Source organism: Lygodium microphyllum, chromosome 25 (assembly GCF_053477565.2).
Source record: "Lygodium microphyllum isolate KBCC chromosome 25, Lygodium_microphyllum_v1.1.10, whole genome shotgun sequence".
NCBI classification, from domain to species: Eukaryota; Viridiplantae; Streptophyta; class Polypodiopsida; order Schizaeales; family Lygodiaceae; genus Lygodium; species Lygodium microphyllum.
In genome coordinates, this window is record NC_141159.1 from 39,987,309 (window position 1) to 40,000,744 (window position 13,436).

Sequence of the window (13,436 nt, forward strand, 5' to 3'; positions counted from 1 at the left end):
TCCTCAATGGATAACTTCACATTGACCTCCATAGGTGTAGCTATCTCCTTACACTCAGTCATGCCAAATGCTTTTAAGATCTCCCATGCATCCTTCTTTTGAGAGATGAAAATTTTGCCACTTCAATCCCCTAACAATAGTGCAACAAGCCAAAGTCTGTCATTTCAAACCGAGCTCAAAGTCTTTCAAGTTTGATGGATTATATCTTCATAGTCATCTGCAATAACAAGGTCCTCCACATATAGGACAATTAGTACAAACTTTTCACTATCCCTGTAAACATACAAGCTAGCATTTGAGGCACATCTTTTGAAATTCAAACTTAGAAAGAATTTATCTATCCACCACTGGTATCATGCTCTAAGGGCTTGTTTTAGCCTATACAATATGTTCTTCAGCTTAAAAACTTTGTTCTCAAAATGGGGGACTCAAACCTTAGTGGGGCTGAGCTACATACATCTCCTCCTTGAGGTCACCATTCAAGAACACTGATTTGACAACCATTTGGTAAATTAGTCACTTTTTTTAATAGCCACTACAAGTACTATGCAAATAGTGGTCATTCTAGTAATTGGAGCAAATGATTGTTGAAAATCAAATCCTTCAACTTGTGAAATTCCCAATGCAACTAATATGGCTTTGCGCTTTTCTAAGTTGCCATCAACCTTGTACTTTACTTTCCAAACCCACTTGGTGCCAATAATCTTTCTCTTTTTTTACCAATCCACTAGCTTCCAAGTGTCATTCTTCATTATATTGTCATAGTCATCTTGCATAGCTACTTTCCATGCTGGATTAGCAAGTCTACTGGCTTCTTTACTTCTCTCATAATCTCATCCATCATGGCCATCTTGACTATGTGAGAAAAAGACTTTCTTTGCTCCTCTATTCTAGTGACCTCCTTGGTCCATCTGCCCTTTCCTCAATTGTGGTGGGCATAGGATTGTTGCGATCATAGAGCTGCTTCACCCATTATGGCAATGGCTTTTTCAATGGCGTGATTATAGCTTTGTGAAGTTTTTTCTCATCATCCAAAGAGATGCTTCCTTGTCCTTGAGAGTATGGGCAACTCTTAGGAAAAATTCATAGTGGACTACTTATTTGCTCGATGATAAAGTGTAAGAACTTATATTCTCCTCCTCCACTACTATATGTGGCTGCTCCTTGAACACCACATCACAGCTTACTATGATCCTCTTTGCCTCTTAGCCATACAATTTGTAATACTTTTTCTCATCACTATAACCCAAGAAGATACATTTTGTGCTTTTTGGATTTAGCTTGTTTCTCTTATTCTTTGGAACATGTGCATAACATTCACATCCAAAAGTCCTAAAATATGATATAGATGGTTTCTTACTAGAATAGGCTCCAGGAGGAGTTTTATTCTTAAGAGCCTTTGTGTAACTCAGATTGAGGACATAGACTATATTATTAATGGCTTTTGCTCAAGATTGGTTAGGCAATATCTTGCCATTGAGGATGCACCTTGCCATTTCCATAATTATGCAATTTTGGCATTCAATGATGCCATTTTGGTAAGGCATATGAGGCATCGTCAATTGATGCTTAATCCCTTTACAATTTTTTTCAAAATCCTTTGAGTTGAACTTACCACCACCATTTGTTCTAAACTTCTTCACACTTTTCTCTATTTCATTATCAACAAGTTCTAGCTATTCTTTAAACTTACCAAAGCTTGAGCCTTATCATGAAGGAAGTACATCGACATCTTTCTACTGTAGTCGTCGATGATAAACATAAAATGAGAAGATTTCACCAATGCTTTTGTAGGCATTTTATCGCACAAGTTAGCATGCATCAACTCTAGATGATCCTTTGCTCTATTCTTGCTTTCTTGTGCAAATACCTTTCTCTATCACTTGCCCATTATACAAGCTTCACATAGTTCCTTCATTTTAGTTATTGCACGTAGGTGAGAAACCATATGCAATGTATGTATCTCCTTCAACACTGCAAAACCAATGTGACCAAATGTTTAATGCCAAAGTTTACTTGTTCCCACACCAGCGGTTGCTATAAGAGCACTTAGCTCATACATGTTGTTCCTCCTTTCTTCTTTGCTGACAACTTTACTAGCACTGTTGATAATTTTTACACCTATCCTAGTGAACCTCATCTCATGGCCAATATCAATTATAGAAGAATTTGATAGCTGATTTCTCTTAATCTATGGGACATACAACACATTTTAAAGATTCTTGAGTTTACCATGTGTAGTAACAAAGAAAAATAGTACTTGTATCCTCAATAGGGCTTTTTGCATCATTCCCAACTATCACAATAATGGGTTCTTGCAAAGGCTTCATAGAACTATATAGATCTTTCTTGTTGGTCATGTGATGGGAGGGGCCCCTATCCAATATCCATGAGTCAGTGTTAGATATTTCTTGTGCTGAGGAACACACTTTCTCAATGTTCACCATGAATGGCTCCAACTCTACTTCAGACGTATTGGGCTATATCCTTCCCTTTAGTCTTTATGATGGTTCCATTCTTTTCATCTGCCTTCTTGACATGACAATATGCAATTGTATGTCCTCTTTTCTTGCAGTAGAAACACTCTCCTAAAAACTTTTTCTTACTCTCCTTCTTTTGTATTTGTTGGTAGAGGAACCATCTTTCTCTTTCGTATTGGCAGAGAATTCCAGCTTCTCCACTACTACTACCTTATTGGGCTTTAAGCCTAATCTCCTTCTCCTTAGTAGTGCACAAAATTCCTCAAATGTCAAAGCTTGGGATCTCACCTGAGTGTTTAAGAGAGTTACCAATCCATTAAACTTTGGTGAACAAATTCAAAGACACCTGTGAGCTAGCTTCTCACTAGACTTTTGTATCCCAATACAAGTCATCTAATCATGTAGATTCTTGATCTGAGTGATGAATGCTTCAGCTATCTCTCCTTTAGCAAACTTCTATGCTACTAGTTGATTCTCCAAGTTCTGAATCCTTGTTTGATGTCGAATTTTGTACGAACTCCTCAATATGTTCCAAGCCTCTAATGCCTTGGTTGTATGATGCTAAATCAAGGTCAAAACACTACCAAAACAACTTGTAATTAAGGCATACAATGCATCTGCACTCATTCATTCCTAGCTCATAAAAGATATGCATTTGGTGGAATATTGACACTTGAATTTAGGTGGGTTGTGGTTTTGGGTTAGTCCATCCCCAACACCATCTCTAGAAGCTCATAAGAATCAAGGATACTTGTGATTTTAAACTTCCACAAAGTGTAGTTTTTTATCTCCAACTTGCCTTTGCTGAAGTTTGGTGGATGAATCCTCAGTGTTTGAATTATTGGTAGATGAATAGTAGTACCTAATGTACTAGTGCTACTACTTCATGCAAAAGATGACATTTCTCCTCTTTGCTATTGAAGCCCTTGCATCTCACGTACTTTTCACTCCTCATAGCCCCCTATTTTGAGAAAGGAGTAGAGAATACATAGCAAGTATGAGAAGAATAGAGACTACTTTAATTTCAAAGGAACTCATACAAAGATGGCTCTTTCCACCTATGTGCTTTCACTATGAAGCTTAGATAGTGATCTAGATAGATGGTAGGCAAAGAGCTAAAGGGTAGTTGGAAGAACTCTAACTGGGTGAAAGATAAAATGATGATAGATCTAGAGGGGTCCTCCTTTTATAGCTTGCGAAGGTGGTCTAGTCAGCATGTCCTACCATATTATGAATCTCCCCTAGTTGGCCAAGGAATATTCCCTTTATCATCAAGCAGAGGGCGTTTTTCCCAAACCCTCATCAAGGTGGTGTTGGCCCCCTTGATACCCCCTAGCCAAGGCCACTTTTGTAGCCCCCAAACCCCAAAATAGGGGTCCTTGATAACTCCCAAACCCCACAACTCCATGCATTTTGCATCGAGTTGCTACCAGCATAACTACTCCATCCAACCCAAAGGATAGATCCACAAAGGTCACCTTTTTGTCATTCGGTCATATAGACCTCATTTGACATACAAGTCAGGATGACCCACCTAATGCCCATGCTCACACATGGTTAGATTGTTTAAATTTCTTGGTTGAGCGAGGTTGTGTATATGTACATGGTGTGATGGTGTGTTGCTTTTTGTGGATTCTATGCCTACTATATGGATGAGAAAGCATGTGGGTACAAGTATGTACGTGGATGGGTCTATATATGTTAGCATAAGAGCAATGGATTTTGTGTGAGGGTTATCATATGGTAAAGGAACATGCTCTAATCTAGATTTCTAAGGGTGTCGTCATGAGCTAGGGTAGTACATCAATTTATGCACTAGTCTACTAATAGTCTAGTGTATGTGCAATAAGGTATGAAGGTGTGGCTATTATATATACCCATGCATGATAGAGTGCACAAGGATTGTGTATAGAAGGGCGTGGAAAATGACTGTGGTAGGTTGGTTCATATGTGCACATGTACACTATGCATGCTATTGTATGTGTATGTGTGCAGTATGTACTACGGTGAATTAAGGTAACTATGTTTGACCAACTATGCAAATATAGATAGATGAATACCCTAAAATAACTTAAAATGGCATGTACTTAAGCATGTGTGCATTAGGTGCTATGCACTATGTACATGCATTGTGCACATATAATGTGGACTCTCCACCATGCACATGTGCGTATCATGCACTATGCAATGTGCACTCTACATTGAGGTGACAACTTCGTGCATAATGTAGTGCACTAGGGTGGAGTGACATAAGTGCAAATGGGTGGAGATGTAGGGGTATGTACTTAGTGGGTCAAGGGTGAGCTACACTTGCACTTGTGTACATGTGTGTACTGTACATGCACATTCATGTACATGTGTGCATCATGCACGAGGCATTGTGCACTATGCACTATGTTGTGTGGGGTAGATCATGCACTAGTGCATTGGAATGGTGCAAGAGTAGGATGTGTAGGGTGAGCTAATTGTTTGGGATATTACAAGGGTTAATGTTTAGTGTTCCATGTGATGTGTGCCATGCACAATACTTTGCATATAAGTGTGTATACTAGTAGATGGCATGCAAGGTAGGCTAAGGTGCTCAATGGGCTAAAGTGTGAAGTGTAGTAGATGGTGATTGTACTAGGTGCAATGGAAGGATGCAAGTATGGGTGCTTGTGTATGTGTGTAGTAGTCATGCAATTTATGTAGTATGCATTGGGGTGAGACAAATATGGACCAAGGTAGGTACACAAGTGCACATGTCTTCTAGATCATGTGCACTACACACAATGTGCTAGCTAGTGTAGGGTGCAATGCACTAGGTGAATGGTTAGTTGTAGTACAAGAATGGCCTTGTGCAAGTTAGCGAGGTATACTAAATGCAATGAACTATATGCACTAGGAATACATATGCAATATACTCTAAGTACAAGATGTCCAAGTGCATATTGGTTTGAATGAGTTATGGGATCATAGGAAAGTGTGCGTAAGGTGTCAACTTCCTTTTTCCTTGCTCCCCTTGTTGCCCATTGCTAATAGGATGGGTGTTAGGAAAAAGAGAGAGAAGAAAGAGGAAACTAGTAGATGCACAAGCATATGTTCCTTTTCTATGCATAGAGGTGGTGTGTATGTGTCTATGCACTATTGTAAACTATTGAATGTATATAGTATGCATATACTAGTGCACTATGCACTATGACAGGCTATTCTAACAATGGGATGTGTAAACTTAGGTGCAAGTTACATGCAATATGGTGTGCAAGAAAGTGGTATGCAAGTGATATGGAAGTGTGGTGTACATATGCTAGGATGCAATGCAATGTGCAATGTACAAAGGTCTAATGCAGAGGGTTATAGTGCAATAGGGTGTAGTGCCATGCATGTAGAATTGAAGGTGTGCATGCAAGGCATCCCCTTTCTCCTTTACTTCCTTTCAACCCTCCCTTATGAATAGGGTAGGCAAACCTTGTGAGAGATGGAAAAGAGTGGCTCTCGTATAATCACTAAGGTGTTGTTGTCTTGTAAGGTGTTGGTAAGTGTGGTGTCTCCTAGGCTAAGTGCCATAGAGTGCAATGCACTAGAGTGTCAATAATGTATAGAACTGAAGGCATCATCAGTATCCACAACTTGATTACCCTTCTTAAATATTAGAAAACTCTCCATCATTTGGTTTACCATCTTATCCCCATGGATTTGTTTAAGAAAACCTTCTCAACATCTTCACATGTAGCAAAGATAACAAATTTGTACTCCACCAACTAGGCTTGAGCCTTGTTCCATAATGTTGACCCAAACACTACCTCCTACTCTATTGAGTTGACTCGAACTAGATAGTTGAGTGTATAAACCTTTTCAAACTATTGGATACAAGAATCTGGATCATCCATGTCTTTCTAGAGAAATTAGAAAAACTTAAGCATTTCAGACTTATTGTGTGGGCATTGTTGACTAGTGGAAGCCATAGGGGGAACATAAGGAATGAAAGCAAGAATAGGTTATACCAACATCATTCACACCAATATAGAATACTTAAGAAGACAAGGTTAAATAAATATCTAATATCAAAAACTATTGATGAGCTTGATTAATGATCATAAGTGGGTCCAAATGTGACTACGATTGAAGAGGGATTATATCCCTCAAGATTCTTCATCTACAAAAGAATCATCCTCATCATGGCTCAAGGCATACGTCTTGACACCTATGGGATATTTTCATGTCACCACTCAAGCCCACACTACCATCCATAGATGAAAGAGAGTGGAGGTGACAGAGGACCCTATGATCAGAAATGCATGTACCTACATGTGGGAAGCTTAAAGTATTGTGGCTACCATGTGAAATCAATTGTGCATGAAAAATGACACATTTAAACCCAATAGAGGATGTGGAACAATATTAACTTCATTTCACTCACTTAATTAATATTATGATAGATTAAAGACATGTAATCCATACTTATAATTCAAAAAATGAAGGGTGGATCATTATAGAGATTGAGAAGAGTTTGTGCAAAGAAAATAGTATATGTGAGTATTGCTCCCAAAATAGAATAGTCATCTTGATAGAAAGTATATTAGATAGCCAAAATTTCATAGAAAATAAATCTAGTGCCTAAAAATAAGCAAGTGAAATTAAGTTCTCAAGGGCTATGGAGTCACTATCTTGAACAGGGCGACATTGCAATCATTCAATCAAATGATTGACAATCAAATATTTGATCACTATCTCCCCATATTTCTATTGAAGCATACAATTGGTGCAAAGTTGATAGAATTTTATTATTATGACATAATTGAACCTTATCTCAAATCAACCACGAAAAGCATTGAACACATAATCTTGTGTATCCATAATTGTAAGTTTAGTACTCTAATGGTTTTCGAATAAGGAAGAAGTACATGGGTGTAAAGATCTTCAACCTACAACCACACATCATTGTTTTATTAGTAGCAACATATTGAATTGCTTTAGAGAACTAGAATTTAAAAATAAGAACCACCATGAACTAAAGGATAGTTTACTTGAATTAATTTGAGAACATGAATAACTAGTGCGCAACTACTTACTTGCCACTTGCAACTAGAGCATCACCCGATCTCTCCAATAAATTGCTTACTTCTACACTTCCTTTGGGTGCAATATGACTAAACTCCAAAAATCGAATCTAAGATTGAAAAAAGAGAAACATATAGACAAAAGTGAGTTGAATAAATACCAACTTTTCTATTAAATTTTTATTCTTTTATCTTTCAAACTTCTAAGTATTGTTACATTGTGATTTACTTTTGAAGTTACATGAAACAAATACTTCATAGAAAAACTTGAGCATGTTGTCCACCTTGTTAACAAACTTATTCATCTTTTTTACCTTAATTATTCATCTTTCTCACATGATTACAAATGATTTTTGTATTCTTATAGGACATGCTATTTTGCAATGTATTCAAAATATGGCAAAATCAAAGGACTTATGTTTGTAGCATCTTCATAGAAATGATGTCATACAAAATAATTTCCACTTGTAGTTATTCTTATAAAACATTTAACATTTTTTCTTCAGCACCTAATAAAGGACTATAGATATTTCTCATTGGTTTCTCTTACCAAATTGCGTGTAAAGTAACGGCCAAGGAACGTCGTGCGAAAACCATTTATTGAAAACCTATTAGGATTCAATGGCTCAAACCACGGAACTGGTGATTTCTCTGCCATGTCTCCTTCTATCAAAACCTACATGCATAGATAAAAGTCACACAAGTGATGAATGGGTATCATTTAGCCAAATCATCTATGTCACACACACACACACACACACACACACTCTCTCTCTCTCTCTCTCTCTCTCTCTCTCTCTCTCTCTCTCTCTCTCTCTCTCTCTCTCTCTCTCTCTCTCTCTCTCTCTCTCTCTCTCTCTCTCTCTCTCTCTCTCTCTCTCTCTCTCTCACACACACACACACACACACACACACACACACTCACTCACTCACTCACTCATGGGGATTGAAGCAAGGGGAGACAGGCAGAGAGAGAGAGAGAGAGAGACCTCAAAGCCAGCATCTTTTAGTGCATTTCCATATTGTATAGTGGTTAACAAATCAGGCAAACCATTTCCCAACTCTATTTCCTCCTGCATCAAAGTATACAAGTTGGGATTCCAATTAGAACTTGAATCCAAACTCATTTAGAGAAATCTTGCTTGCACATAGGTATACTTACATACACATATATACATATACGTATGTGTATTAATGCATGATTGAATACAAAAAAAAGCACATACACAAGTAGGCTTTTTCAAAATTGAAAAATGGAGATAAAATTACAAACAAAAAAACAAAAAAACATATAGATCTATAGATGTATTTGTGTGTGCATGTAGAGAGAGAGAGAGAGAGAGAGAGAGAGAGAGAGAGAGAGAGAGAGAGAGAGAGAGAGAGAGAGAGAGATTGAACTAGGCAAACCTTGACATGCTTATGAATGGTGACATTAGGATCATAATCTTGAGTCAAACACCAATCATATCCAGCCAATAGTTGACCAGGTTTGAGAACTCTTTTTAGCTCCTTGTATAGTGCTACCTAGAAAACAATGTGGCCCATCTTTACTTTAGAATTGGTACTCTAGCTATAATTTATTATTTCATAACATTAGTTTTATTATAAAAACAATTCCTTTGGTTAATAGTGACGAAGAAAAAATGTACTAACTTTTTTTAGTTGACCTAAGGAAATCCATGAAGAAAGAAATGTGAAAAAAGAAATTTGTTACACATAATCATTCACATAGAGTTATAATGCAAATCAAAATGATTGTGGTTGACTAACTAACTATTCTTAGCCATTTCAAGGCTATTTTCCTTATTGTCTACTAATGAGGTCCTTTCTATTTGAGTTCACACAATCCACTTTTCATTATCAAGTCTTCTTTTGCTAACAATGCTTTATGGTCCTTGGAAACAAAATTAGAAACACTATTGTTGGAATGAAAAGACTCAATGCATTGACTAGAACTAAAAAAGATATATATATGAAACGAAACTTTCAAGAATAATAGTTTGATGGCTCATGGCTCTTTGTGCATCCTATCAAAATAAGGCATTACATCTTTGATGGATGGAAAATTATTTTTTGAATGAAGAGGTCCAAGATAATAGAATAGGCAAGGTTATAACATAACTTACATGCCAAAGAACTAAACATATAAGGTATGGATGTGGCTTCAGATGATTAACTATTTATTATTACTAATTAAAGAGTAGGCATTGCATTGAGGATTTACCACTTCCTTTTGTTTTGTTTGTAGGTTCAATTGGTCTAAAGATTGATGAAAATGGTGGCACATTACAATATAAGTCGCACAATGCTAAATCAAAGGAAAATAAACATGTTGCGACCTTTCATGTTTTCCTTTAACACTTTTTGTTAAACAATGGAACCTAAGTTAAGAAAAATCACTTCCAAAGAAAATGCAAACTACTATGAACTCATATCTAATGTGTGCTCTACAAAGAGCACCATGTTTATTGGGAAATTTGGTTAAAAAGTTTTCCTTAAGTGACTTTTATTTTTTAAATCAATCCTCTCATGAATTTGTTTGTCATCATATGAGATATAACTACTCTATTTTGGTTTATATGAGTAAATTTCTATTGGAAGTTTGTCATGCTTGCATAATTTCTAAGATCTAAGCCTTGTAGGTATAATGAGCTGATTTGAATGCCTAAAAGAAGTCTTACCATATCAGGTGCATGGCAACATGCTTCAATTGTATAGATGCCATCATAAGTGTTATCTTCTATGGGTATGTTCATGAAGTCACCCTGCCAAAGATATGCACATAATGCACTATGTGTAAGTGACTAATTGTACCTGGAGAATAATAGTCATAGATTATATTGAAAGGAACAAAATTTGTGAAACTGGTTGTGAATTTTTACTTTGAGATAATTGCATGTTTTGTCAATGCCTAACTGTTGATTGAGCTCCTGCAAAAGATTTACGAGTAGATAAAGAGATGAAGCTCAACATTTTGAATGTATAAGTAGTTAAACAATCTTTGTTTACTTTTTTCTTCTCTTAATTTAGATGCCTTTATTTTTCAAGGGTAAAACTAAACATTTAGATGTCTTTGTTTTTCAAGGGTAAAACTAAACATCCACTATATAAAAAACACATCATTTGCTTACTATTCCTCTCTTAATTTGATAGTCATTATTGTTCAAGCCGGTAATTGAAGCTCCACTACATACCCCACACAACACAGAAAATCAAAAGTATCAAAGTGAGTCAAAATGAGGTGTTTGGTGGAAAGAGAAACATCCCACTACAAAATAAAATGTGCAAAACCTAAATGTTGCAATTTCCCTCAAGGGTCCTCCAATACCGCAACCTACATCCAACACCTGCAAAGAATCACATTTTTTCTTTTCACAATCAAAATTTTAACAAAGGATATGTCAATAGCTTAAAACTTATAATGTGAACAAGAAATTGTCAATTTTGTAGATATTCGAAAATGAATATGGTTAAATATTAATTGACTTAGAAATCAAAGCTCCAAATAAAAAGAGGAAAACCAACAATATTTGGAAATGGGCCGATATTCTTCACTATGGGATTATAAGAAATAAGGATCAAGTATGGGGGTGTATAATTATTACCTTCATCCCAGGTTTCATCCCAAGTTGTAGAGCGAGATAATGCTCGTGTCTCTTTATACTCTCTCGAAATGACTCACCATGTTGTCTATCACCAACAATATATGACAATTTAGTTCTTGTGTAACTTTCAACATTGCCATGTTTTGGTTCAAATTTAAGTTACTCTAATGCATTATACAAAATTGTTCTAAATGTTATCATGATGAGTTTACATGATAAAATATATTTTCTAGAGAGTTGATAATACCTGTGGGCAAAGTGGAAAGATTGACCCCATCCATACTCATAGAAACTTGTAGCCAAGTTATAGTACTTGTTGGCCTATGCTACATCATAATGAAACAATATTCACAAATTTTACAAGAAGAAAAAAGTAACAGTAAAGTAATAATGATTAGAAAGAGGGCCAAAACGGCATTACCAAGTCTGTATAATGGGCTTTGCGTGTGTTAAGGTCTCCACCGTAAGTAGAGTGATAGTTCTCATACCTACAATATGCATGCATAAAAATATTTATTAGTGTTCAAGGAGAGCTTTTTATTGGGACCAATAAAAAGTCATCTAGCTCAATGGTTTTCTTACTAGATTATATCTAGAAACCTTGAGATGTGGAATATCTATAATCATTTTAAATTCTAAGTGAATATAGCAACTCACTTGGCATTACATCTTAATGATTTATGAATCTAAGGCAAATTGATGTTCACTTTGATGAACACAGATGTTTCTATATTCTCTGGCAACTTGATGGTTGTTAGCCCAAGTATTATATGATGGTCCTTTTTGAGGGCGTGTCACTTAGCTAAGTAAACCTTGATATATTACGATTAGTGTTTTAAGCTGCGGAGGGACTGCATGTATAGCTTGGACTATGTGTAGCTAAGTGTGGAGGGCCTCTCAAGCAAAAGCCCATGATGTTGAATATCACCATCCCTCCCCACCAGGAGAGAGAGAGAGAGAGAGAGGATATTTACGAGTGGAGGCTGCCATGGACGTGGGAGGGAGAAATGCTTCCGCCCAGATTCCGCGCTAGGTCACGAGCCTCCTTCAGCAACCCCGCCATTGAGATATGATCTATAGATTATAACCTTTCCCTGATCGATCAATTATATCTCTTCTCCTTCTCCTCCTGCTTGCTATTGTCACTCTTGTTGATCGATGTAAGTTCTATGGAATACAGACGAAGCTGACGATCCGATGATTGCTAATGATTCCTCTTGTTGATTGGCATGAATATGTGTAATGATAGCAGCTCACGGCACGACGATTACTGATCTAATCTTCTTCTTCTTCGTGAAAATATAATAATTCTGCAACACTCAGGCTAAGAAGACGGAAGCGCCTGCAGTATTCCCACTATCGATATCTCCAAGATGAAACAATCCATCATGATCCCCGTTATAAAGCGAGTTCTCTCTCTCTCTCTCTCTCTCTCTCTCTCTCTCTCTCTCTCATGTTCACAGATCCTACACACACACACACACTCTCTCTCTCTCTCTCTCTCTCTCTCATGTTCACAGATCCTACACACACACACACACTCTCTCTCTCTCTCTCTCTCTCTCTCTCTCTCTCTCTCTCACCCATAGATCGTAGTCTTCTAGTTTCGCTTTTGCTCACCTAATCCACCCACTACGTATCACTTGCTTATTGCATCCCTTGCTGACTCAAAGAGTATCTTAACCTACACTTATGTTTCTTGCATGCCTCGATGACTCAAAAGCAACTAACCTACGCTTTCAATTTTTCTATGTACATAACTTTTATATGTATATGAAAAAACACATAAGAATTATTCAACTATACTTCCTATTTTCCTTCTTAATAAAAGCACACACACCAACCTCTCTAGGCAATGTTGGCACACCAGCATACCTTGCAAGCTAGGTGAGAATGTGGCTTATAAGCTACCTTTATGATCATGTTTTGACCCCTCCCAATGGTACTTGTAAATATCTATTTTTACCTTTAATATGAACATATCATGTTTACATTAAAAAAGAACTATTGTCCATACTACCAAGTTCACAAGCCAATCATAGACTAAATGAATGTTTCTATATTATAGAGAGTTTTATCCTTCTAAATGAATCCTACTATTGTATTAGTGACTAGTTTTATGGGACAAATAGCCGAACCAAGTTCCAGAAAAAGCTCTCAAGATTGTACTTCTACATCCAATTTTTATCATTTCTACATGTTGCACTTGCATAGGATAGTTCATGTATAGTCACCAACCAAGCATCGTTTTTTTTTTTTAATGCTAATAGTAAGAAAGATGAAGAAGTAAAGGCCATCTTGAAGTCATGCCA

The 13,436-nt window shown here is 36.7% G+C and overlaps 1 protein-coding gene across 1 annotated transcript; it reads right to left on the minus strand.

Moving 5' to 3' along the window:
• Positions 1–6,990: 6,990 nt before the first annotated feature.
• On the minus strand, positions 6,991–12,554 carry LOC148014115 (cycloartenol-C-24-methyltransferase 1-like). The gene is made up of 13 exons (XM_087666367.1): positions 12,099–12,554; positions 11,546–11,612; positions 11,372–11,445; positions 11,125–11,209; positions 10,811–10,866; positions 10,651–10,705; positions 10,402–10,449; positions 10,201–10,284; positions 8,927–9,043; positions 8,509–8,592; positions 8,070–8,195; positions 7,532–7,629; positions 6,991–7,384 (listed from the first exon to the last, which is right to left on the minus strand). The coding sequence occupies exons 1-13, from the start codon at positions 12,185–12,187 to the stop codon at positions 7,327–7,329; spliced, it is 1,041 nt and encodes a 346-aa protein (XP_087522493.1). The 5' UTR covers positions 12,188–12,554; the 3' UTR covers positions 6,991–7,326.
• Between the last annotated feature and the right edge of the window lie 882 nt (positions 12,555–13,436).